The following is a 26,834-nucleotide window of genomic DNA, read 5'->3' as shown; positions in this document are numbered from 1 at the left end:
CCCATACACTGCCTGCACATGCTTGCACACACCTATACACAGCTGCACACACCCCACATGCGTGTACACAGGCCACACACATGCATACACACCCTACACATGGCCCGCACACACCTGTGCACCCATACACAGCCTGCACATGCTTGCACATTCTTTGCATGCACTGCCTGCACATACCCCATACAACCTGAACATGGCTGCACACGCCCACACACACCTGCACTCAGCCATACCCGCTTCACACATCTGTACATGCCCCGCACACACCCACACACGTCTGCACATGTGTGCATTTGCCCCATGTACATCTACACATGTCTCATACAACTTGCGCATATTTGCACATACCCACACACGCCTGTGCAGTCCTGCACATACCCCACATATGTCTGCACACATCTGCACACACCATGCACATACCCACCCCAGGAATTGTGAAAACCTCACACACACCCACATGTCCACACATGTCGCACACACCTCTACACACACCTACACACCTACACACATCCATCCCAGGAGCTGGGCACCCCAAATACCCCCATACATGCCCCACCCCCATCTGCACACTCCTGCAAACATGTACAACACGTCTGCACATGTGCCTGCACACACCCACACATGCCCCACACACGGTCTTGCACACACCCACACATGCCCCACACACGGTCTTGCACACACCCACACATGCCCCACACACTTGTCCACGTCCACCCCAGGAACTGGGCATGGTACCCACACATGCCCTACAGACGTTCCCACACTGCACACATCTACACGCTCCTGCCTGCACACGTCTGCAAATCCCCCCACGCACACCACACACACTCCTGCACACGCCCACATGTGTCCCCCACACCCCAGGACTCGTACATACAGAGGGGCTGTAAGGGTGTCTGAAGTGACGTCCTCAGACCCCAGGTGCCTGCGGACCGTCCTTAAGAAATCAGTAACCCCTGATTTAAAGAGCTGTTTCTGACCAAACTTGTCTAAAAACCATTTTCTACTGCTGCCCAGAGCTTCTAGTTTAGGATCCAGTTTACTGAGTTACAGTTACATGAGGCTGAGCTTCTCAGGTGTGACATAAATATCTTGCTCTAGTATAGTTTTCATTTAGAAATAGAAATTCCGCAGCTGAGAAGTTGCGGCGCCTGCCCAGGCCTGTCCTGCAGCCCGCGGGGTCCCGGAGGACGGGAGGTGGAGGACGACTCCCTGCACCCCAGGTGGGGCCCGGGTCAGGGCTGCGTTGTTTCCCCCGCGCGCCCACAGCCTTTGACAGGTTGGGGAGGTGTCCTTCAGATATTTGATGGAGCAACAGACTTGACACGTGCTTTATCTCACCTCGTGGTAATTTGCACGTACCGATCTCAGAGGTTCCTGCTGGTAACCGTCCACACGGCCCCTCGTGGATGATGACACTCAAATGCAGCTTGCGTACCCACAGTGCGTCCTCCCAGGCGGTGAGGGAGGGAAACAGGACAAAAAGGCTCCATTTACTTGGTTATTAATATTTTTAATGAAAATATTTGAGAAACTAGGAAAAAATCCAGAACTTACAGTGATCTTGGTTAGTGTTAATGGTGAGAGTCAGGAAATCTGGTCTGCATTTCTGCTTAAATCTGAATTTCTGACATTTGCTTTCAGATTGCTGTTTGTTCATTTTCATTACTGAAATGAAAAACTTGCTTTTCTTGTACAGATAGTGGATTTCCTAAATGATTACAGATGGCAAGTGAAAGAAGCAGGACTAGGTACATAGGGCATTGGGTGCTTGGAGAAATGGCCCTGCTGCCCGTGATTTTGATGAACTTAGTGTAGCTAATGCTGTAGGAACCTAATTCTGAAGTGTTGGAAAGAAATAACCCAAAAAATTCAAAAGCTGTAGCCTCTCCCCACCAGGCCCCTTCCTTCCTGCCCCGTGCTTTATTTTTTGCTATTTTGCAATGGGCAGAAGATTCTGATCTGGCTCCTGCCCCCCACCCGCCCCCCTAGCCGACCCCGGGGCGCCCTTTTCTGCTGCAGCTGTGCTCCTGCGCCTGGCTCCCCAAGAAGGCGACCCCCTGCGCCTCCCTCGCCCCCCCCCCCCCGCCGCGCTCTCCCTGCCATGGGAGAGATGACTTAAGATTTGGCTTCAGCAGTTTTGAATTTGCGTTTGATCTTTTTACTCCTCGGCTTTTAAAAAATACTTTTGAATTATTAAATGAAACCGTGTTTTTACCTAGAAGGTGGGTTTTAGTCAAGAGTTTTTATAAAGCATTGATCTTTATGTTTTAAGGAATAATAGAAGTGTATTTGCATTTTTGTTAGTTCTGACAGTAGCCATAATTGGTTGGGATGTGTGTTTTAGAAGTTGATTTCTTTTGCAACTTGTTGGTTATGTAGAAATATTAAAAAGCAGTTTTAGTAGTAAAAGTTTTTGATTAAGGAAATATTTATAATTTAAAACAGGAGGCATAAATACAAAATTTGCCTGTTCAATTCTTTTGGTAGACTGCTCGTTTGGAGTATTTTCGGTGACGTGGCTGCATGTGGATCTGTGTTGGTTCCTAAACAGCGCTTGTTGGTGCAAGCCAGCAGCGTCTCAGCACTTGCTCCTGGGGCCATGCTCCAGGGAAAGGCTGCAAAGTGCCACTTTCCCCTGGCGCACGGAGGGGACATGCAGCTGTACCCCTGGCTGACTCGTGACACACGGATGGGACGTGCAGCTGTGCCCCTGGCTAACCCATGGCACGGCCAGGTGTGACCCTGCACGTGCCCACTCTTCCCTCTTAAGTCATGAGCTGAATGAGCTGAACTGACCAATAAGGACAAAATACCTGCCCGGACCAAATCTAGCCTCCAGGTGCTCTCCTTCCCTGAGGCCTCCCCTTGAGTGGGTCTCCTGGGAACGGCTGACCCCAGGAGAGCAGGACGGCGATGGCCGGTCCACTCTGACCACTCTCCCAGCCCGCTGTCCCCTCGCTCACCGAGGAGCCCCTTCCTGCCTGGCTGCGGTCCTGAGCTGTGGGGACATCTCCCCTGGGGTGACCACCTTTTGGGTCAGATCTGTCCTTGCCCACCCCAGCTGCATTTTATTGGCCACATGTCAGTGGCTCAGTGTAGAAATGGGATTTTTAGCGGGCCTGACCTCTCCATTAGGGTCACCGGAGGGTAAACCGAGAGTACCCTTCAAAGGACAAGTTAAGCCAGGACCGAGGTGGAGAAGCACAGGCGGGGTGGGGACCCTGGTCTGGGGAGCAGCTCTGCGCAGGGACCTGGGCGCCTCCGGGTTTTCCCCTTGGAGTGCGTCTGCCTCAGGTGCTGGTGGGCTGTGGAGCAGAATCCACGAGGAGGTCAGTGCCGGGAGTGCGCAGAATCGGCTGGGATGGCGTTTTCTGGGGAGGTCAGTGCCGGGAGTGCGCAGGATCGGCTGGGATGGCGTTTTCTGTTCTATTAACTTCAAATTTTAGCTACTATTTAGCAGTATTAACTTAGGAAACGTAGAAGACTCTTACTTTGCTTTTTATGTTAACTTTATTACAAAAATATTAAACATACTATTTAAAATGTTTTTCCTTAATGTATTTTACATTTTTGTAAGTTTGGCACAAACTATGAAGACTCTAAGGCTAAGAAAGAACACAGTAAAATTTTCTTTATACAGGCACTTTACAAACACTCTGATCTTTGCTGTGCTGGGTAAGCCATTTAACTTTTCTTGTCATACTGAATGTAAGGATTGTATTGTAAGTCCCTTTAAAGGTGCCTTTTCTGTGTGTTTCAGCTTCTGTAGTGTTTATGGTATGGACAACGAAGACATTCAGAATCCCCAAATGTCAGTCAGTAAGTATAGTCTCCCTGCTGAATCTTTTTTTGTTTTCAATTACACAATTTTATTTTGTATAATTTTGAAGAATTTAGTTTCTCTTTGTAAATGGGGTAATTTTAGTGGAAGTTTTGTATTTGCTTTGAAATATTTTACATAGAATTATAAAAACTTTGTCTCCTTCAAATGAATCTGAAAAAGTTCCTTCTAATATCTCCTTTCCCTATTATGTCCTTTTCTCAACGTTTTGTATTTTTTTGAAAAAGAATTCCCTCCGTGTGTAATTTAAGGGGACAGGAAATCTTTTACTCCTTCCCATTTCTGCGCACCGCGCAGAAGGCGGGTCCTCTTCGTCATCCGGGTCCTCTTCGTCATCCGGGTCCTCTTCGTCATCCCGTCACTCCCATCGAAAGGGCGGGGCCTGGGTCCGAGAGGCTTCCGGGGCGGAGCATCCTGGATGGGCCTCAGAGGAAAGGGCCCAGCTCTCAGACTCACGCCGTGGGGCAGGAAGTCTTCCTCCCTGAGCGGTCACACCAGCCTCTGAAAATCCTGGGTTTCTGCCGCTTCGGGACACTTCAGTGGGGGAAGGGATTTGAACCTTCAGCATTTTTTTTTCTCCTTCCCCAGCTGAATGTATTTTCACTTGCAGTTGTAAGTAGATGTCTTGGATGTCTAGTTTTGTTTTCTAAAACCTTCTGTTAACCCTAAAATTTTATGGAAGAAGTGTTTATAAGATAAAAATGGCCCTTTAGAAGCTTTGCAAACAATATGTAATAAAACCTGCTGCTCCACTAAAAGCAAAATAACCCCTGGAGACAGTATTTGCATTGAGATTGTGTCACCGAGTGGTCAGCCCCACCGCTGCCTGCTGCCCGGTTCTGGTCTGCAGTGGACCCACTCATGAGCCAGCGGGGTCTGCATGCTGTCTGAGCCCTACTGCTCTCCCCCGGCAAACAGACACAGCTTTAGTGACCCTGTAAGCTCCAGTTCTCGACTTCTCTTTATGACATTAGGATTGTTATCTGATTGCTTACGAGGCTCAAGGAAACATTTTATAAAGGTAGTAGGCATCTTGACCGAATTATTCAAGATTTCTCAGTATTTTAGGTTCCTTGTAAAATTGTGTGCTTGGTTATATTTGGAAGGCTCGTTTATTGGTTGGAAAGATGTCACTAGTGCTTGTCAGTGTTTACTGTCTGCCTAGAAGATCTGTGTGTTTAGCAGGAAATTAACCCCGTGTGCTGGACCTGCCCTTTAGGATTGGATGGAGCGCTGGGTGGACGACGCCTTCTGGAGCTTCCTGTTCTCACTCGTCCTTCTCGTGATCATGTTTCTGTGGAGACCCTCGGCCAATAACCAGAGGTACCCCCACCCCTCCCTGCCCCGGGAGCCCCCACAGGGCCACGGGCTCAGGGTGGCCCCGGGAGGGTCCTGCTGAGGCGCGGCGAGAGGTGGGCCCGCGGGAGGGAGGGCTGGGGTCAGCTCTCGGGCAGTGGGGAAGGTGGCAGCCCTGGGCGACTGGGCGGCCCTAGTTTCTCGTTTTCGGCCGTGGCGGCGGCTGCGTGCTGTCTGGGGGCCCGTGCTGCTTCCTTACAGGGCAGGCTGGCAGGGCAGGCCTGTGGGCTCACTCCTGAGGGGTGTCACCGCCTCACTGCTGCCAGCAGCTTCTTCCTTAGGCAATAGGCTGAGACCCGACGCAGCAAAAAGGGTTTTCCCTCAACGCTGTGTGTTGCAAAATTGCTTTCCTAAAAGGCTTTATCCATCAGTGCATCCACCAACAGGGTGTGAGACCAGTTTCAGTTTCTGCACAGTAGTCTGCCAGTTTGGGAGTGAGCGTTTTGAGTCTTCACTATCTAATTCATAAGAAGCTCTTAACATGCAGTTTTTCCATATTCAAGGACCATTTTAGATATATTTAAACTGAATATTGAACAGGTTTAAGCAAGCTAATAAAACTCCTTTTTGTTTCCCATGTAGATATGCCTTCGTGCCGTTAATAGATGATCCCGATGATGAAATTGAAGAATTCTCAGTCACATCTGAAAATTTAAGTGAGTGACATGTTTTCTTTTTCAATGATCATTTTACGTATTGTAACAGAAATATCGTGCCTTAATCTGTGATGCAAGGTCGCGCATTTTGTTTTCCTACGAAATGTTTTTTCAGTGTTACGGTATTGAATTGCTGCCATGTGGAGTCACAAACAGGAAAGCCTGCTCGGAGGTTGTTAATGTAGTTTAAACTTTGTTACTTTTCGCTTTAAAGTCTGAGCACGGGAGCAGGTGCTCGGGGAAGGCGGTGTGGGTACGTGGTGGGGCCCCCCGTGGGGTAGCAGGGACTGGAGCCCCCTCCGGGGAGCCCCACTTGGGGGTTGGAACCCTCCTCTTCCTCTTTTAAAACTGTGTATAATTTCCTGGTCATACCCAGAGCACCCCTAGTTATGATTTAGTGCTCTTTCATACTTTCTTTATTTTCTAAATAATATTTTATAATATTTTTGTTTTTAACCATAACAGTCTAATTTGTTGAGGCCACATGAACAAGTACCTCAGCTGTTGAGGGTAATTTCATCTCTGTTCCATTATGCCTTTTGCTGATTCTGCTTAGCTTTCTTTTTCTCAATTTGTTTCTCTACTTGTCTAAACTACTATAAAAATTCTGTGACCTTCCCAGTCCCAAAAATCGGCACCAAAGTGAAGTGCCTTCCATGCCCCATCCCTCTGAGCCCCTCTCACCTCTCTCTGACCTACAGGAGTTCTTTCCTGCTTTTCTGACTCTTCTGTTAAGAAAGAAAATCCGAAACCTCACTCAGCTGATTTTAAGGTGTCAGCGTCAGTGTGTGGGCCTCTGGTTTCCAGGAATGAGGGGTTGTGCTGCACTTACCTCACTGCTCTGCTGTGAACTGTGGGAGCCCAGTGAACCTGCACCAGACCCCACCAGGGACATACCTGCCCCAAGAGCAAGCTCAGCACTGTCGGAGGAAAGGAGAACCCAGCGCCTGGCGATGCCGCCCTCAGGGTCAGTGACCCGTGGTTAACTGAAACACCAGTCAATAAAACTGACCCAGAGGTGGTCTAAATGCTACAGTTAGCCAGACGGACTTTAAAAATAATTATTACAAATATATTAAAGTCTTTACAGGAAAATATTGGGGAAGGCATGAGGAATTTCAGAAGAGCAATGGAATCTTAAAAAAAAAAAAAAGAAAAGAAATACTAAAACTGAAAAATAGAATATTTGAAATAAAATTCACTGGATGGAATTAACAGTAATTAGTAGGGTAGATACAATAGAATATAAATCAGAGAACATTTGAAGACAGAGCAAAAGAATTTCTACAAACTGGAAAACAGACAAAAGATTGGAAACAAAGTGGACATCGCTTCAGTGACCTGTGGGCAGTATGAAACAATCTAACATGGGTAGAATTGAACTCTGCAACAAGGAGAGAGCAAAGAGGGCATAAAAATTTTTTGAAAAAATATATTCACCAAAAATTTCCAAAATTGGTAAAAAAATATAAATCCACAGATAAAGGATGCTTCATGAACCAAAGCAAGAAAAATGCAAAGAAAAGCACATCTAGGCATCATAGTCAAACTGCTGAAAACCGAAGACAAAGAATATTCTCAAAAACAATCTGGGAAAGAAGATGCATTATGTTCAGGAGACCAATAATAAGCATTTAAAAAGCAAACATTTCAGAAGCAGTGAGGTTCAGAAGACATTTTTTTAACTGCTGAAAGAAAATTTGTCAACTTAGAATTTTAAGTCCAGCAAAAATATATTTCATAAATGAAGGTGAAACAAAGACATTTTTGAGATACAAAAGCTGTGATAGTTGGTCATTAACAGACCTGCATAAGTGCTGAAGGAAGTTCCTAAGGCTGAAGAGATATGATATCAACTTGAAATTTAGCTCTAAAGGAAACTGAAGGAAGGAAGGAAGAAAAAAGAGCTATGAAAATGCTAAATAAGCAAATAAATATAAAAGGCTATTTTCCTTCCTTTCATTTTTTTAAAGTTAAACTTTTATTGCAAAAGTAATTAAAAATATGAGGTTTATAACATACACAGAAGTAAAATGCATGACTGTAGCATCTTAGTAAATACATTCAAGGCAAGTGGACTGAATACTCAAATTAATTAGCAGTGATTATCAGACTGTTAAAAAAGTAATCCCCAACTATATGATGTCTGGAAGAGTTGCTTTGAAAATGACACATGGGTTAAAAGAGAACGATGGAAAGACGCACTCCAAACCACTGACCGTGAGAAAGCTCTTGGGGGCCTCCAGGGAAAGTGGCGGTTTATGGCAGCTTCAGGAAAAATAACAATGACACAGGCTGGACGCCAGAACCCTGCATCGCGCCCAGGGATGAGTAGGAGAAAGAGGCTGATAAACTGTGGTAAAGAGCTGTAAATTGCTGTCCTCCTGGCAGCTCCTGGCCCCTGCCCCACCATCGCAGCAGGCCTACCTTGGGTCCAGTCCCTGGCTAGCTTGCTGGTGACAGAAAGGGACATAACCCTCTTCCCGAGACCAGGGGTGGGCACAGCTGGTCACGATCGCGGCTTGGATCGCTGGGGCCAGCACTGTGCCCACCCTCCCCAAGCAGGACGGTGATGGTGGAGGTGCAGAGACACAGAGCTTCCTCAGGGCCGTGGGGGACGGTCAGCCGGAGGGGACATTTGGGGGGCATCTGAGCCATGGGAGAAGATTTAGGCACCTGTCCTGACCCTACTCAAGGCACCTGGGAGCTGGTCTGAGCCCCCTTTGTGGGTCCCTGCCCTGTTTTGCTGGGAAAAGACCCACTAGGGAAAGTGTTCTCCACTGCCTAGATTTTGCCCTCCAGGCAAAAGCAGCATGAGGCAGTGAAAAGAGTGTAAAAAGCTGGAGAGGCAGACAGTCAAAAGGCAAACATTGGCAGAATGGAGAAAAAAGCAAGACCCAACTCGAAGCTGTCTGCAAGAGACTCATCTTCAGTTAGTCAAAGATACAGGTAGTTGAGGGTGAAAGGATGGGAAAAATATATACCATGCCATGCAATTAGTAACCGAAAGAGAGCTGGGGTGGCTGTACTAATACCAGATAAAATAGACTATCAGTCAAAAACAGTTACAAGGGGCAAAGATGGTCATATGCGCTGATCAAGGGGGCAATTCAAGAGGAAGCTGTGACGGTTATAAATGTATGAGCACTGGATCGCAGAGCCCCGAAATGCATGAAGCAAATGCTGATGGATTTGAAGGGAAAAATTGACGGGTTCTACAGTAATAGTACGAGACCTTAGCACACCACTCTTGATAATGGATAGAGCATCTCGCCGTAAGATCGACAGCAGAGTCTAGGACTTGACTGATAGACTAACCAACTAGACGTGACAGACGTACGTAAAACACTGTACCCCACACAAACAGAACACACTTTCTGCTCGAGTGCACATGGGTCATTCTCCAGGACAGACCATAGGTTGTTGGTCACAAAACACACCTCAATAAATTAAAAAATACCAAATTTATGCAATGTATATTCTCATCACAACATAATGATGCTAGAAATCAAGAGGGAAAAGGGGAAAATTCGCAGATATGTGGAAATTGAACAATATGCTCTTAAGCAACCAATGGGATAAAGAGGAGGTCAGAAGCAAAGTTAGGAAATATGTTTAGACAAATGAAAATGAAAACACAAAAAAAACAAAACTTACAGGATGCAGTGATGAGAGGGAAAAATTGTAGCTCTAAATACTCACATTAAAAAAGAAGAAAGACCACTACGTGGGACATGACATCCAGGGGTGAAAGTCTCCCTGGCGACGTGGGAGAGGACTCCCAGAGATGAATCCAGACCTGGCACCGTGGGATCAACAATTCGATCCTGACCAAAAGGGGGAACAGAAGTGTAATTAATAAAGTATCAGTGGCAGAGAGAGTTCAAATACAGCCGAGAGGCTACTCTGGAGGTTGCTGTTACGCAAGCTTCAGGTAGACCTTGCTACCTATCATAACCTGCCAGCCCCCAACCAGGACCATTCCAGCCAATCCTAAAGAACACCTAGGGCAATATATAAGATTCCACAAGGGTTCCATGCACTAGAGTAACTTTCCAGAAACCTACAACCTCCAGATGGGTCCCTGGTCCAGATAAGTCCTGACACCTAGCCCAGCCTCTCCAGAACATCAGACAGTTCATCTCCATATCCCATATTAGTGACAGATCCTTCCAATATGAAACATTTAGAATTGCCGTAGCCCAAACACTCCTAAAGAGATGGTTGGAAAGATCAAAGGTGATGGTAGAAGTATACAGAGAAGATAGGACTTAACAAATGAATATGAATACTGAATCATTAAGTTGATATCTCTTTTAGTCTCCAGTATTTTAGAGCAGCTAGAAGTAAAAACCTAAAATTGTGGAACTGAAACCCATGTCAAACTCTGAAATATGTTCCGCAACTAATTTTGGTGCTGTGCTTTGAAATTTATAGTTTTTTGTATATATGTTATTTTTCACAAAAAAAAGAAGGAAGAAAGTCAATTGTGATAATAAAAAATTATTTAAGCCCTTTAACCTGTATTCTGGAGCAGCTAGAAGGAAAATCTGGGAGGATTGTGTGGTAGCCCATGACAGACTCTGCGGTCTGTACTGTAACCGCTTGTTGAAGGGTGCTTTGAAAACTGTTGCGTTTTTATTTCTTTGCTTTGTATATATGTTATACTATGCAATAAAAAAAAGGTTAAAAAAAAAAGAAAGTTAAGCTCCTGAAACTGGACAAAATACATGCTGAGGTTTTTTTTTTTTTTTTTTTTTTATTATTATTAACGGAAAGAAAGAAAAAAAAAAGAAATTAACACAACATTTAGAAATCATACCGTTCTACATATGCACTCAGTAATTCTTAACATCATCACATAGATGCATGATCATCGTTTCTTAGTACATTTGCATCGGTTTAGAGGAACTAGCAACACAACAGAAAAAGATATAAAATGTTAATATAGAGAAAAGAAATAAAAGTAGTAATAATAGTAAAAAACAACAACAAAAAAAACCCTATAGCTCAGATGCAGCTTCATTCAGTGTTTTAACATGATTACTTTACAATTAGGTATTATTGTGCTGTCCATTTTTGAGTTTTTGTATCTAGTCCTGTTGCACAGTCTGTATCCCTTCAGCTCCCATTACCCATTATCTTACCCTGTTTCTAACTCCTGCTGGACTCTGTTACCAATGACATATTCCAAGTTTATTCTCGAGTGTCCGTTCACATCAGTGGGACCATACAGTACTTGTCCTTTAGTTTTTGGCTGGACTCACTCAGCATAATATTCTCTAGGTCCATCCATGTTATTACATGCTTCATAAGTTTATCCTGTCTTAAAGCTGCATAATATTCCATCGTATGTATATACCACAGTTTGTTTAGCCACTCTTCTGTTGATGGACATTTTGGCTGTTTCCATCTCTTTGCAATTGTAAATAACGCTGCTATAAACATTGGTGTGCAAATGTCCGTTTGTGTCTTTGCCTTTAAGTCCTCTGAGTAGATACCTAGCAATGGTATTGCTGGGTCGTATGGCAACTCTATATTCAGCTTTTAGAGGAACCGCCAAACTGCCTTCCACAGTGGTTACACCCTTTGACATTCCCACCAACAGTGGATAAGTGTGCCTCTTTCTCCGTATCCTCTCCAGCACCTGTCGTTTTCTGTTTTGTTGATAATGGCCATTCTGGTGGGTGTGAGATGATATCTCATTGTGGTTTTGATTTGCATTTCTCTAATGGCCAGGGACATTGAGCATCTCTTCATGTGCCTTTTGGCCATTTGTATTTCCTCTTCTGAGAGGTGTCTGTTCAAGTCTTTTTCCCATTTTGTAATTGGGTTGGCTGTCTTTTTGTTGTTGAGTTGAACAATCTCTTTATATATTCTGGATACTAGACCTTTAATGCTGAGGTTTTGAAGCAAGGAAGAGAAATGTTGCTTAGGTATCTACACAGCATTCTCCTTAATATATGAACATCAAGGGACTACTGTTTGATCCTTTTTTTTTCTTTGAGTTTATATGTTGTTAAAATAATCTTATAACATTAGAAGAAACAAAAAAAAGCACTTATAATCCGTTCACTCTATAATTTCATTTCATTCTATTTCTGCTGCTTTCTTTTATCCAGAGTATGGACAGATGAGTAAAAAAATATGGATTAAAAACAATTAAATAATAGACAAGATAAGTGGTAAAACAAATTGAGTAGATGGGGAGGGGTAAAGTGTATGGTATGTATGAGTTTTTCCCTTTTATTTCTTTTTCTGGAGTGATGCAAGTGTTCTAAAAAATTATCATGGTGATGAATACACAACTATGTGATGCTATTGTGAGGACTGATTTATATGAAATGTATGTATGTGAAGATTTGTCAATAAAAATAATATGTTTTTAAATCCTCAATAAGGTACAAGCAAACTGAATCCAATAGCATATTATACACCATGACCAAGTGGGATTTAACCCTGGTATGTAAGGTTGTTCACCATAAGAAAATCAATTAATGTAATGCACTACATTAACACAATGAGGGGGGGAAAATGATCATCTCAATTGATGCAGAAAAGGTATTTGGCAAAACATAACACCTTTCTTGGAAAACACCTAGAGTGCTAGGAGTAGACGGAGACTTCCTCAACACGGTGAAAGGCACAGGGGAAAGCCCACAGCGAGCACCGTACTTACTGGTGACCGACAGCTTCCCCCCAAGAGCAGGAACAAGGAAGGATGCCCACCTCACTGTCATTCAGCCTTGCCCTGGAAGTTCAGGTCAGAGCACTTAGGCCAGGAGGAGAAATACAAGGCATCCAAATAGGAAGGGAGGTAGTAAAACTGTCTGTTTGCAGAGGATATGATCCTATGTAGAGAAAATCCTTAAAATCAACCACAAAGCTCCAGGAACTAATAAATACATTCAGCAGATGGCTGGGTATAAGATCAACACCCCAAAATCAGTAGTGTTTCTACACACGAGTAATGAAAAATCGGAAGAAGAAATCAAGAAAAAAATTCCATTCACAGCAGCAACTAAACGAGTCAAATACCTAGAAATAAATCTAGTCAAGGCTGTAAAGGACTTGTACACCGAAAACCACAAAACATTGCTAAAAGTAACCAAAGAAGACCAAAATCAATGGAAGGCCCTTCTGTTTTCACGGATTAGAAGACTTCGTGTCTTAAGCTGTCAGTACAAGCCAAGCACTTTATAGATTCTGTGCAGTCCCAGTCAAAATTGCAGTAAGCTCCTTTGGAGAAATGGAGAAGCCAATAATCTTTTTATAGGAAGAAAGCGTAAGGGGCCCCTAATAGCCAAAGACATCCTGAAAAAGGAGAATGGGTCAGAGAACTCACACTTCTTGACCTTAAAACTTACTATGAGCCCCGGTAATCAGAACATCGTGGTACTGGCATGAGGACAAACATGGGACAATGGAATAGGGAATTTCCATACAGATACAGGATTATGCAGATTTTATGTTATGGGGTTAGAACTAAGGTTAGGGTACTTTTAAACTACCTAAGGTTTAAAATGTGGGGCTCCTGTTTCGCATGATGGAAATGGACAGTGGCGATGGTAGCACCACATTGTGAGTGCGGTCAGTAGCACTGAATAAATATCTGAACATGATTAAAAGGGGAAGTGTCGGATTGGATATATGATAACAGGAAAATGTAGAGAATCCCTGGAACTATACTACTCCGACAGTGAACCCTAAGTTAAACCAGGGTCTTTAAGTATAGCTATAATGTAGACAAACATATACATTACATGTACACAAATGTGTACATTACATGTACACAAATGTATACATTACATGTACACATCAGTGTAACGTGTTCCACACAAGCCAGGTTGAGGTGGGGGTGTGTTGGAAATCTTGTATACGTTTGTCTGGTGGCTACGTGTATATATGTATTGTTCTGTAAACCCACAACTTCTCTGATAAAGAAAAAGAAAGAAAGAAAGGGGACCCTGAGACCACCAGAGTCTGAGGACCTCGGTGGGAGGCCCGGCCCCGAGTGAGTACGTGGAGCAGAGCTGCCTGCTGGAGCAGCCCCGGGTGGCCATGGACAGCAGTGGCCACTCCCCCGTCAACAGAGGTGACCGCTGCGTGGGTGGGTTAATGTTTGGGGAAGTAAGTGTCCATGCAAAAACGGTTACCGTGACTTTTAAAAAAGGGGTCATTTCACAATGATAAAGGGGTGAATTTATCAAGAAGACATAGTCTGAATGTATATATAACTAATAGCAATTTTGTCAAATTTTCCATCTCTAAGAAGATATAGACAAATCTACAACCAGTTGGATATTTTAACAGCCCTTTTTTGGTAACAAGTAGACAAATCAGTAATAATGAGCAAGAATTGGGCAAAAGTATCAACCTAATTGATCTTGATGACATTTATGGAACACTACATTCAGCTATTGCCAAATAAATGTTATTTTCAAGTCCTCATTGAACCAGATAAACTATTATGCGTGGACAATAAAAAATCTCCCATGTATTTCTCCAAGGATTACAGTTATACAGAGTAAGTTCTCTGACCACAGTGGAGTTAAAGAAGAAATCTGTAACGGTATCTGCACAATAACCATACATTTGGAAATTAGCTATCACATTTCTAAGTAGCCCTTAGGTTGAAGAAATCACAAGGAATATTAGAAAATACTCCAAAATAAATGATAAAACACAGCATTTGAGAGATATAACTAAAGTAGTGCTTAGAGGGAAATTTATGGCCTTAATGCTTACCTCACAAGAGGGAGGGAGAGTGGAGGGGATGGAAGGGGGAGAGGGTGGAGGGGTCAAAGCCAGTTGTCTGTTTATCCACCTTAAGAAAAGAGGAGGGGCAAATTAATATAAAGATATGAGCCTAAATAAATGAAAAATACCAATAGAGCCAGAAGTATATTCTTTAAAACAAGTTTAATAAAAATGGGTAAACCTCTAGCTAATATGAACAAGAGAAAAGGCAAAATATAGTAAGGCAGATTTCCAATATTGGAAATGATGGGGGACAATACTATATTAATGAACAACTTTGTGCTAGTAAGTCAGACAACATGGTTGAAATGGACAAATTCTTTAAAATTACAGTTCCTCAAAACTACCCTAACCTTAGTTCTAACCCCATGCCACAAAATCTGCATAATCCTGTATCTATGGAAATTGGGTTTCTAAGTTTAAATCTTCCTGTAGAGTACCCAAATGGCTGCACTAGCGCGTTCTCTCACATAGTTAGGGAAGACCGTACCAGTCTTCGCAAGCTCTCCAGAATGTAGAGGGTCAGGTACACGTCTCTAGTTTTATCAGCCAGCGCAACTTAGATGCCCAAGGACAAAAAACATTGTCAGACCAGCATCAGCCGTGAGTGGACATACAAAAATCATTTAAAATTATTAGGACATAAATCCAGCACAGTATGAAAAGGACAGTACAGCATAATCCCGTGGGCTTTCTTTATTCCAGGTTTACAAGGCTGTTTGAACATTTGAAAAACAGTTACTGTGATGCACTGTATTAAAGAAGAAAGAAGAAAAGGAACACAGAAGAAACACTTCAAAACTTTCAGAGCCTAGTCATGATGAACACACAGTCGGGAAACTAGTTATAAAAAGGATATGAAAAAATTCTGCTAAAATTATAGCGAAATATTGAGTGCTTTCCTCCTAAAATTGGAAATAAGCAAGGACATCTACTCAGCACTTCCGTTCCACAAAATATGGGAGGGCCTAGCCAGTGCAGAAGGCGAAAGAAAGAAAAACCGGTAAACGACTTCATCAGAATTTAAAGTTTCTGTTCATTGAAAGAAACTTAATGGATAGGCCAGCCATAGACTGGGATAAAAAATGTGCCCATACAATTAACTGACAAAGAGCTTGTGCTTAGAGTATAAATGGAGTTTCTACCGATGAAGAAAAGATAACACAATTTATAAAAAGCGGATGAGTGAGTAGAGTCTTCCCAGGAAAGAGGATGGAGTGGCCAGTGAGCCCCAGAGAAGGGCTGAGTCTGGCTGCCCACCAGGGAGGTGCGGGTAGTGGCCCCGGACACTCTGTGGTGCCAGCCCCACGGGGTGCGGTGCCAGGGGTGGGCACGCCGATCTCAGACACTGCCTGCAGGAGGGAAAGGTGAGAGCTCCTTGGAAATTACTTCGACCATTTCTTAAAGAGTTCAACGCACACCAGCTGTGCAACTCGGCTGTCCCACCTGGCACGTTCGCCCAGGAGAAGCGTGACAGGTGTCCACGGAAGAACCTGTTCCCATGTTGACGCGTGGCTCTCAGTGGCCCAAAGCTGGGAACCGCCCAGGTGACCATCCGCAGGCGGATGTGTAAACAAACTGTGGTCTGCGTGCAGGGGTATGCCAACCGGTAATAAACAACACTCTCCGGCATGAATAAATATCATAAGCTTTGTGAAGCAAAAGTAGCCAAACTAAAAAGAATATAGAGCACTATATAAATTATACCTCAATTAAAAAAGTAAAAGAATCAATGTATCATTCCCCTAAGAGATTATATCTCAAATGGTGGGATTTCACCTGCCTCGTGGAAGCATTTTTAGATTGAGGAACCTCATTTTGGTTCATTATATCAATTCATGCTGCTGATTTCATCATCATGTACCAGTGGTCCTAGTTTATGGAGAAATGCTATTTGCAAATTATTTTAATACTCAAAATGGGTGTTTACTGGGCACAGTTCATATTTCAGCACATTTTTTTAGCATGTGTTAATTTGTTTGAAGCTCACCTAGCCTCTCTGAGGCAGACACTCCTGTCCCCAGTTTTCAGCTGGGGCCACCGAGCCACTTTGCTCACGGCAGAGCCCAAGTCCCACGTCTGGTTCGGGCAGTTGGGTCCATGAAGAAAGTCTTTTTCCTTCCATATCTTTGGTACATCGTAAGCACAGTCCAACTTTTATACATCAAGGAAATTGAAGCAAAGCCAAAGTGTGTTTATCCTTGAATATACTGCAAATCCTACAACGTTTTTTAGCCTGTAAAGTTGAAAATGCATTGGAGCTCTACCTGAGGAGACGTGGGTGTGTAGCAGCCTGAATTCCTGGTGGGCGGTGGGAGACTGGCTGAGTCTCGTCCATCCTCTTCCCCGCAGTTCCAGGTAGTATGAAGCAGCCCTGGCCCCAAGTGCCACCATTTACTCTCCTTTAAAAGGGGTATAGAGGGGGCGCGGTGGCTCCATGGCGGAGTTCTTCCCTGCCATGCAGGAGACCTGGGTTCGATTCCCGGAGCACTTCCCACCCCCCAAAAAGTCAACACATTGGTGCTGCAGTAATGGGTACTCATGGAAAAAGGAAGAAATGCGACCCCACCACATACAGCACATGAAATATATATAGAGAGAGGGAGAGAATATTTCCTTGTTGAATTATTAAATGTGAAACTAAAATGTTTTCTAATTTGTATGTGATGTTTCTCATTATAGCTGAAGGAATAAAATTAAGAGTCTCAAAACCAGTTTCCAATGGAACAGCTAAACCTGCCACTTCTGATAATTTTGTAAGTATACTGTATATGTAATAGAAGCTCAGCCTTCAATACTTGCCGCACCCTGGGGCCTGCTCCTTGCAAAGGTCCACAGATGATTCATGGGGTTGGTAAAGCTTTGTTTTGTAGCAAAAGCGCATGTTAACTTTTAAACATTTCCAGATGATTTTAAAGCCATTTTAGGCAGTTGTCGTTTGCTGAGGGAAGGGCTTTATGTCTTACCTATGCAGTTACCAAAATCAGCATGTTGTGGAGTTCTGGTTTTTTTTGAACAATGGATGCTGAACTAAGGCAGCTCCAGGTCAGAAGCTGGGGGAGGGCCCCCCCTTCTGCTGGACAGCACCGCTGTCGGAGACCCCCTCCCTACTGCCCAGCTGATTTGTATCTCCCTGGGGACACCACATGTAATTAATACTAAACCAGAGAATTCCGTGTAACCAGAAGACCCAACAAAAACTTTTATTTATTTTATACTATGAACAGTCAGGATAATCTTTATTTTTCCTTCTCAAAGTGAGATAACTTTTTCTATTGAAAAAGCTTGTTTTCCCAGCCAACTTCCTTCCCTCCTGTGACTCCTGCAGAGATGAGCTTAAATGCAAATGTTACCAATGAGTAGGGTTTTCCAAAGTTAGTTATTTGCACCGTCATCTTGAGATAATATTTTTCTTGAGAAAATGTAAATTGGTGATATAAAAACTTGAAAAAAGTCATAATGAGTACTGGGAAGCAGGAAACCCAGGCAAATTGATATTCTTGCTATTTTCTATGTAATAGCCAACTTACATATTTACTGTGGTTTCTCAGGAGAAAAATAACCTCTATGCATCTAACTAAAACCAAGAAGAGCAAAAGTGGGAAATCAAAATTTCGTTCTTTTGCCTGTTTAAGAAAATGCTGTATGACATAAGTGAATTTAAAAACTTGAATTTTACTTACATTCTATTAAAAATTCTGCTTTCAGGTGTTACTAAGCAAATGCTAATATATAAATGCTTATTTCTGCAGGATGAAGATTTGAAGTGGGTAGAAGAAAATATTCCCTCTTCATTCACAGATGTGTAAATATCCTGTTAAAGTTTGAGTGTAAATTTCAGGCTGTGGGTAAAGGGGAAGTTCTCATATTGGGCCCTGTGCTTTTCCAGCCTTACCCTGCAGGCTCCCCCGCCCGCGGGCTTCCCCAGGAACCGCCTGCCACCCGTGGCCCGGCAGGAAAACCAAGGCTGCCTGTCTCTCTCCCTTCTCCTGTTTTAGCACCAGCGGTCTATGGTCAGCCCCAGCTGTCCATGATCTGAGGAGACGAGGGTCATTTCACTTGGCTTTGATTTTCCTTTATGTGAAAGTGCCAGTATATTTAAGGCATCCTCAAAATCAAGGCAGCACATAACCACAATGCCAGTCATAGTACGGAAACTTCCGGAGGAGGAATCGAGCATGGGGAGGACGAGTGCTCAGCAAGCCCCCCTGGGGACTTCAGGTTCCTTTTTATCGGTGTTCTGTTTGACATACGAATTCCAGGCAGGAGTTTCCACCACAGAAAGCGGTCGGGACAGCCACGTGTGACGACGTCTTCACATCCTGTTCCTTCTCTGTCCCGTTCTGATTCCTGTTTGCAGTCTCTGTCGAGTATCATGGCATTTCCTGTAGAGCGGGTGTGCTGGTAACAAGTGACTCGGGTTTTACTTGTCTGAAAAGGCCTTCACTTCTCCTTCTGTGTCGAGAGAGATTTTGGCTGGTATGGACTTACTAGTTGATAGTTTGTTTTTCTTTCAACGCCTCCAAGATCATCACTTCATCGTCTTCTGACTTACCTAATTTTTGGAAGAAATCTGCTTTCCTTGCCACCTTTGTTCCTCCGTATGTTATATGGGTTTTTTATTTTGTCTTCAGGCTGCCTTCAAGGTTTTTTCTTTCTCATTGTTTTTATCATGATGATGATTTTGGGTGGGGGAAGGGCAGAGCGTGGCACCCATCCTCTTGGGACTTTTTCTGGGCTACTTGGGTTTATGGTTTGACATCTTTCTTTTTTTTTTTTTTGGAAAATTCTTGGCCATTGTGACTTTAGATATTTCTTCTCCCTGGTTCTCTCTTCTGGTTTACCAGCTTAGACACATGCTAGGCTCTGGTCCTGTCACACTGCCCTTGGGTGCTCTGTTCTTCTCACCCACATGCCCCTTGCACACACATGTGCATGCACACGTGCATTTTTTTCCTGTTGTTTCAGTTTGAGTAATTTCTATTGACTAATCTTCAAGTTCACTTTTTCTCAGCTGTGTCAAGTCTACTGGTAGCCCATCAGAGGCATTCTTCAGCTGTCTTCTTTAAGAATTTTCTAGCATCTTTTTTTATTTGTAGCATTTTCATTTGAGTCTTCTGGTTTCCATCTCTGCCAAAATTCATCATCTGTTCATGCATATTATCCCTTTTTTTATGAGAGCTTTGACCTATTAATCATGGTTATTTTAAATTCTCTCTCATAGATCTAATGTTAGATTATGTGTATGTCTGGTTCTGTTGATTGCTTTCTCTCTTGACAGCGTCCACTTTCTTTTTTTATTGGATAAGCTGTGGGTTTGTCCAAAAATCATGCAGAAAGTGGAGAGTACTCATATATACCCACCACACACGCATACCCGGTTTTCCCTATTTTTAACACTTTGTGTTACGATGGTACTTTTGTTAAATTAATGAAATGTTGTAATTAGAATATTAATATATTTCATAGGCTGTATTAGGGTTTATATTAAGTTTGTGTTTTACAGTTTTAAGTTTTTATAAAATTTTGTTCTGGTAACATATATACAACATAAAATTTCCCATTTAACCACTTTCAGATACATAATCCAATGGTATTTAAATTCACAATGTTCTACCCTCACCAGCATCCATTACCAAAACTTCTCCATCGCCCTAGCATAACTTCTGAACAAAGTAAGCATTCCTTGTACCCACCTGGCCCCACATAACTTGTTTTCCACTCTATAAAGTTGCTTATTCTAATTATGTAATATCCATGAGATCATATAGTATTTTTTCTTTTTTTTGTCTGGCTTCTTTCACTCAGTAGTATGTCTTCAGTGTTCATCCATGTTATCATAAATATCAGAACTTCATTCTTTTTTATGGCTAAATAATGTTCTATTGTATGTATATACGATTTGTTTATCCAAGAGTAGGAGACTCTTGGGTTGTTCCATCTTTGTGCAATTGTGAATAATGATGCTATGAACATCAGTTTGCATAGACATGTTCAAGACCCTACTTTCAATTCTTTGGAGAATTTCCAGGTTAAATAGTAATTCTACACCCTTTCTGATGACCTACCAAACTGTTTTCCACCATTTTACATTCCCGCCATCCATGCATGAATGTTCTTATTTCACCACATCTTCTCATACACTTATTTTCTGTTGTTGTTTTTTTAATAGTAACCATTTTGTGGGCAAGAAATGGTATCTCATTGTGGTTTTGATTTGCATTTCCCTAATGACTTATGATGTTGAACATATTTCCATGGGCATATTGTCTGTTCGTGTATCTTCTTTGGCAAAATGACTATTCAAGTCATTTGCCCATTTTAAATGAGATGGTTTGTCTTTTTATTGTTGTAGGGTTTCTTTATTCTGAATATTAAACTCTTATCCGATATGAGGTTTCCTTGTTTTCTCTCGTTGTATAGGTTGTCATTGTACTTTGATGATGAAGTCCTTTGATACACAGAAGTTTTAAATTTTGATGATATCTCATTTATCTGTTTCCTCTTTTGTTGCCAGTGCTTTTGGTATAAAATCTAACACCTTGTTGCTGGGCACAGGGTCTGAAGGTGCTTCCCCGTGCTTTCTTCCCTGATTCTTATATTCAGGTTTGTGATCCATTTTTGATTTTTGATCCATTTATGGGGTGATTACTATAAGCTAGGTTCCATGCTAAGCACTTTCCACACATTATTTCATGTACTCTCCCCACCAGTCCTGCTGAGGCAGCTATGCATCTGTAGTTCATTACCATGGAAACCTCCAGGATGCTTCTCTCCAAGTAAATGAAGCTCCAGGGAGGATAACTTCACTTCAGCTTGTGCCAGGGTCTCTAGAAGGGACAGAGGCATATGGTATCAGCCTTAGCCATTCCTGCTGGTTTGCTGTTCAGACCCAAGGAGAGGCATCTACTCTTCGATCACACTGCTACCTCTTCCCATTAACTGCCCCCCCCCCATTCTTTTTTTTTCTCCTTGTTCCACGTACAAGAACATTTAGTCACTATTATTATGCACTCTAGGCATTCCTAGATTATACCATCTCAGTCTTTATCCACTCTCTTTCCTCTTGGTTTCATATGTGCCCCCCAGCCCTCCTCCCTCTGTCATTCTCACATTCAGCTTCATTCAGTAGACCTACATTATTGTGCTACAGTTAGATAGTATTGTGCTATCCATTTCTGAATTTTTACAGTCAATCCTGTTGCATAATCTGCATCCCTTCAGCTCCAATTACCCAATTTCTACCCTCTTTCTATCTCCTGATAACCTGTATTCTTAACTGAAATTCTCCAAGTTTACTCATAAATATTATTTCATATCAGTGAGACTGTACAGTATTTGTCCTTTTGTTTCTGGCTAATTTCACTCAGCATAATTACCTCAAGGTCTGTCCATGTTGTTACATGCTTCATGACTTTATTCTGTCTTACAGCTGTGTAATATTCCATCGTATGTATATACCACAGCTTGTTTAGCCACTCGTCCATTGATGGACATTTGGGCTGTTTCCATGTCTTGGCAATTGTAAATAATGCTGCGTAAACATAGGTGTGCAAATGTCCATTTGTGTCCCTGCTCTCATGTCCTCGGAATAGATACCTAGCAATGGTATTGCTGGATCACATGGCAATTTTATACTTAGCTTCCTGAGGAACCGCCAAATTGCCTTCCCAGCAGTTGTACCATTTGACATTTCCACCAACAGTGGACAAGTGTGCCTCTTTGTCCACATCTTCTCCAGCACTTGTTGTTTTCTGTTTTATTGACAATGGCTATTCTGGTGGGTATGAGATAATATCTCGTATTTTTGATTTGCATTTCCCTAATAGCCAGGGAGGTTGAGCATCTTTTCATGTGCCTTTTAGCCATTTGTATTTCCTCTTCTGAAAAGTGTCTGTTCAAGTCTTTTGCCCATTTTGTAATTGGGCTGTTTTGTCTTTTTGTTTTTGAGTTGAAGACTCTCTTTATATGTTCTGCATACTAAACCCTTATCTGATATGTGATTTCCAAATATTGTCTCCCATTGCATAGGCTGCCTTTTTACTTTCTTGACAGAGTTCTTTGATGCACAAAAGTGTTTAATTTTGAGGAGTTCCCATTTATCTATTTCTTTCTTCAGTGCTCATGCTTTGGGTGTAAGATCTAGGAAATCACCTCCTATTACAAGTTTTATAAGCTATTTCCCTACATTTTCTTCTAAAAGTTTTATGGTTTTAGCACTAATGTTTAGGTCTTTGATCCATTTTGAGTTAATTTTTTTGTATAGGGTGTGAGATATGGATCCTCTTTCATTCTTTTGCATATGGATATCCAGTTCTCCAGGCACATTTATTGAAGAGACTCTTCAGTTCCAGGTGGGTTGGCTTGACTGCCTTATCAAAGATCAATTGCCCATAGATGAGAGGGTCTATATCCGAACACTCTATTCGATTTCATTGGTCAGTATATCTATCTTTATGCCAATACCATGCTGTTTTGACCACTGTAGTTTCATTATATGCTTTAAAGTCAGGTAGTATGAGACCTCCAACTTCATTTTTCTTTCTCAAGATATTTTTAGCTATTTGGGGCACCCTTCCCTTCCGAATAAATTTGGTTCTTGGTTTTTCTATTTCTGCAAAGTAAGTTTTTGGGATTTTAATTGTTACTGCATTGAATCTATAAATGAATTTAGGCAGAACTGACATCTTAACTATATTTAGTCTTCTAGTCCATGAACACGGTATGCCCTTCCATTTATTTAGGTCTTCTGTGATTTCTTTTAACAATTGCTTGTAGTTTTCTTTGTATAGGTCTTTGATCCTAAGTATTTCCTTCTTTTGGTTGCTATTGTAAGTGGATTTTTTTCTTGATTTCCTCCTCAGATTGTTCATTACTAGTATATAGAAACACTACTGATTTGGGGGTGTTAATCTTGTATCCTGCCACTTTGCAGTGCTCATTTTATTAGCTCTCGTAGTTTTGCTGTGGATCTTTCAGGATTTCCAACATATAGTATCAGGTCATCTGCAAAAAATGAGAGTTTTACTTCCTTTCCAATTTTGATGCCTTTTATTTCTTTTTCTTGTCTAATTGCTCTGGCTAGAACTTCCAGCACAGTGTTGAATAACAGTGTTGATAGTGGACAGCCTTGTCTTGTTCCTGATCTTCAGGGGAAAGCTTTCAGTCTTTCCCCATTGAGGATGATGTTAGCTGTGGGTTTTTCGTATATTCCCTTTATCATGTTGAGAAAGTTCCCTTCTATTCTTATCCTTTGAAATGTTTTCATCAAGAAAGGATGTTGAATTTTGTCAAGTGCCTTTTCTGCATCAATCAAGTTGATCATCTGGGGTTTTTTTTTGTTTTGATTTGTTGATATGTGTATTTTGTTAATTAATTTTCTTATGTTGAACCATCCTTGCATGCCTGGAATAAATCCCACTTGGTCATAGTGTATAATTCTTTTAATGTGCTGGATTCAATTTGCAAGTATTTTCTTGAGGAATTTTGCATCTGTATTCATTAGAGAGATTGGTCTGTGATTTTCTTTTCTCATAGTATCTTTGTCTGGCTTTAATATGAGCGTGATGCTGGCTTCATTGAATGAGTTAGGTAGCCTTCCCTACTCTTCATTCTTCATTCTTTTGCTTATGTATATCCAGTTTTCCCAGCACCATTTGTTGAAGACATTGTTCTTTCTCCATTGAGAAGACTTGGAAACCTTTCAGAAATCACCTGGCATAGATGTGAAGGTTAGTTTCTAAGCTCACTGCTCTGTTCCATCGTTGTAACTGTCTTTGTCCAGCGCCCTGCTATGCTGGCTACGGCGAGTCCTCCAGCTTTGTTCTTCAGTGTGGTTTTGGCTATTTGGGGCTGTTCTGGTTTGCTGAACCTGCCAGAATGCGATATACCAGAAATGAAACACCCTTAAAGAGGAAATTGATTAAGTTACAAGTTTACAGTTCTTAGTTCCATGTCTCCATGGAAACCATCTAATCAAAAGTTAGCACCCACAATTGGGTGGGTCACATCTCCAAGGAAACAGTCAAAAAGCTCCCACCCAGCAATATTGAATGTGGATTAACGAGTTTGGCTTTTCTGGGGTACATGACAAATTCAGATCAGCACAGGGGCCCCTTGCCCTTCCATGTAAATTTGGTGATTGGCTTTTCTGTTTCTGCGAAGGAAGTTTTTGGAATTTTGATTGGGAGTGCATGGAATCAGCAAGTTGCTTTGGGTAGTATTGACATCTTAATGATGTTTATTCTTCCAGTGCTTGAACATGGAATGTCCTTCCACTGATTTAAGTTGTCTTTGATTCTTTTAGCATTGTTCTACAGTTTTTCTTTGTATAAGTCCTTTACATCTTGGTTAAATTTATTCCTAGATACTTGATTCTTTTGGTTGCTAATGTGAATGGAGTTTTTTTTCTTGATTTCCTCTTCGACTTGTTCATTATTAGAGTACAGAAACACTACTTTTTTTTTTGCATGTTGATCTTATAACCCACTTTGCTGGATTCATTTGTCAGCTCTGGTAGCTTTCTTGTGGATTTTTCAGGATTTTCTATAGAAAGGCTCATATCACTGCAAATAATGACAGCTTTACTTTTCCAACTTGGATGCCTTTTATTTCTCTTTCTCACCTAGTTGCTCTGGACTAACCTTGCAGAACAGTGTTGACCACCAGTGGTCGCCGTGGCTTCCTTGCCTTCCTCCTGGTAAAAGGATATGGTAAAGGCAGAGGCACGGAGGGGAAGCTCCAGTCTCTCGCCATTAAATGTGACTTCAGGGGCACAGTTTTCATAGATACCCTTTATTCTGTTAAGAAGTTTCCTTCTACTCCTAGTTTTCTGAGTGTTTGTATCAAAAATGGGTGCTGGGTTTGTCAAATGTCTTTTCTATGTCAGTTGAGATGATCATTTGTTGATACGGTGTATTGCATTAATTGGTTTTTCCTCCAATTTATTAATGTGGTGCATTATATTAATTGATTTTCTTAATTTTGAACCATCCTTGTAGACCTTGGATAAATACCACTTGATAATGATGTATAATTCTTTTAATGTGCCTTTAGATTCATTTTGCTAGATTCATTTTGCTAGTATTTTGTGGAGGATTTTTGCATTTCTATTCATAAGGGATATTGGTGTTTAATTTCCTTTTCTTGTGGTATTCTCATTTGGCTTTGGTGTTAGGGTGATTTTGGTCTCATAGAACAAGTTCGAGAGCATTTCCTCCTTTTCAATTTTTGGAAGAGTTTGAGCAGTAGTTTCAGTTCTTCTCAGAACGTTTGGTAAAGTTCCCCAGTGAGCCATCTGGTCCTGGGCTTTGCTTGTTGGGAGGATTTTGGTGACTGATTCAGTCTCTTTAGTTGTTATTGGTCTGCTGAGATCTCCTGTTTCTCTTGAGTCAGTGTAGGTGGTTTGTGTTTTTCTAGGAATTTGTCCATTTCATCCAGGTTGTCTGATGTGTGGGGATACAGTTGTTCATAGTGTCCTCATACAATCGTCTTTATTTCTGTGGGGTCATTTGTAATGTCCCCCTTTTCATTTCTGATTTTAGTCATTGTATCCTCTCTTTTTTCTCTTTTTTGATTCTGTGTTTCATTTATTTACATTCTAATCTTTGTTATTTCCTTCCTTCTGCTCACTTTGTGTTTAATTTGCTGTTCTTTTTCAGGATCATCTCAGTGTGAGGTTAGATGTCTGAATAGGGTCTTTCTTCTCTTTAATGTAAGTAGTTAGCTTCAGCTCTGCCTTTACCATATCCCATAAGGTCTGGTATGTTATGTTTTCATTTTCATTCTCAGGATATCTCCTAATATCCCTTATGGCTTCTTCTTTGACCCTTTGGATGTTTAAGAGTTTGTTGTTTAATTTCCATATATATGGGGATTTTTTTCCAGTTTTCCTTCTTTTAATGATTTCTAGCTTCATTGCACTGTTTTTGGAGAAGATATTTGGTTATGATTTCAGTGTTTGCAAATTTATTGTGACTTGTTCTGTGTCGTAATATGTGGTATGTCCTGGAAAATGTTCCATATGGAGTCCCGTGGGGTGTCCTATATTTGCCTGCTGGGTCTGGTTGGCTTACAGTGTTCACAATTGCTATTTCCTTATTGATCGTCCATCGAGATGCTCCATCCATTACTGAAAGTGGAGTGTTGGAGCCTCTGACTATTACTGTAGAGCTGTTTCTCCTCTCCGTTTGCGTATATGTTTATAATTATATCTTCTT

The 26,834-nt window shown here is 41.9% G+C and overlaps 1 protein-coding gene across 1 annotated transcript in view; it reads left to right on the top strand.

The window, feature by feature from the left end:
- TMEM87B (transmembrane protein 87B) overlaps positions 1-26,834 on the top strand; it is an 81,919-nt gene that overhangs the window by 50,902 nt on the left and 4,183 nt on the right. The window contains exons 18-23 of the mRNA XM_077135130.1: positions 3,572-3,678; positions 3,764-3,822; positions 5,064-5,167; positions 5,783-5,856; positions 17,299-17,372; positions 18,369-18,421. Of these exons, the coding sequence (XP_076991245.1) occupies positions 3,572-3,678; positions 3,764-3,822; positions 5,064-5,167; positions 5,783-5,856; positions 17,299-17,372; positions 18,369-18,421 (471 nt within the window). The remainder of the gene's footprint in view (positions 1-3,571; positions 3,679-3,763; positions 3,823-5,063; positions 5,168-5,782; positions 5,857-17,298; positions 17,373-18,368; positions 18,422-26,834) is intronic.

This window comes from Tamandua tetradactyla, chromosome 17 (genome assembly GCF_023851605.1).
Source record: "Tamandua tetradactyla isolate mTamTet1 chromosome 17, mTamTet1.pri, whole genome shotgun sequence".
Taxonomy (NCBI): domain Eukaryota; kingdom Metazoa; phylum Chordata; class Mammalia; order Pilosa; family Myrmecophagidae; genus Tamandua; species Tamandua tetradactyla.
This window is presented reverse-complemented; position numbering and strand designations above follow the sequence as displayed.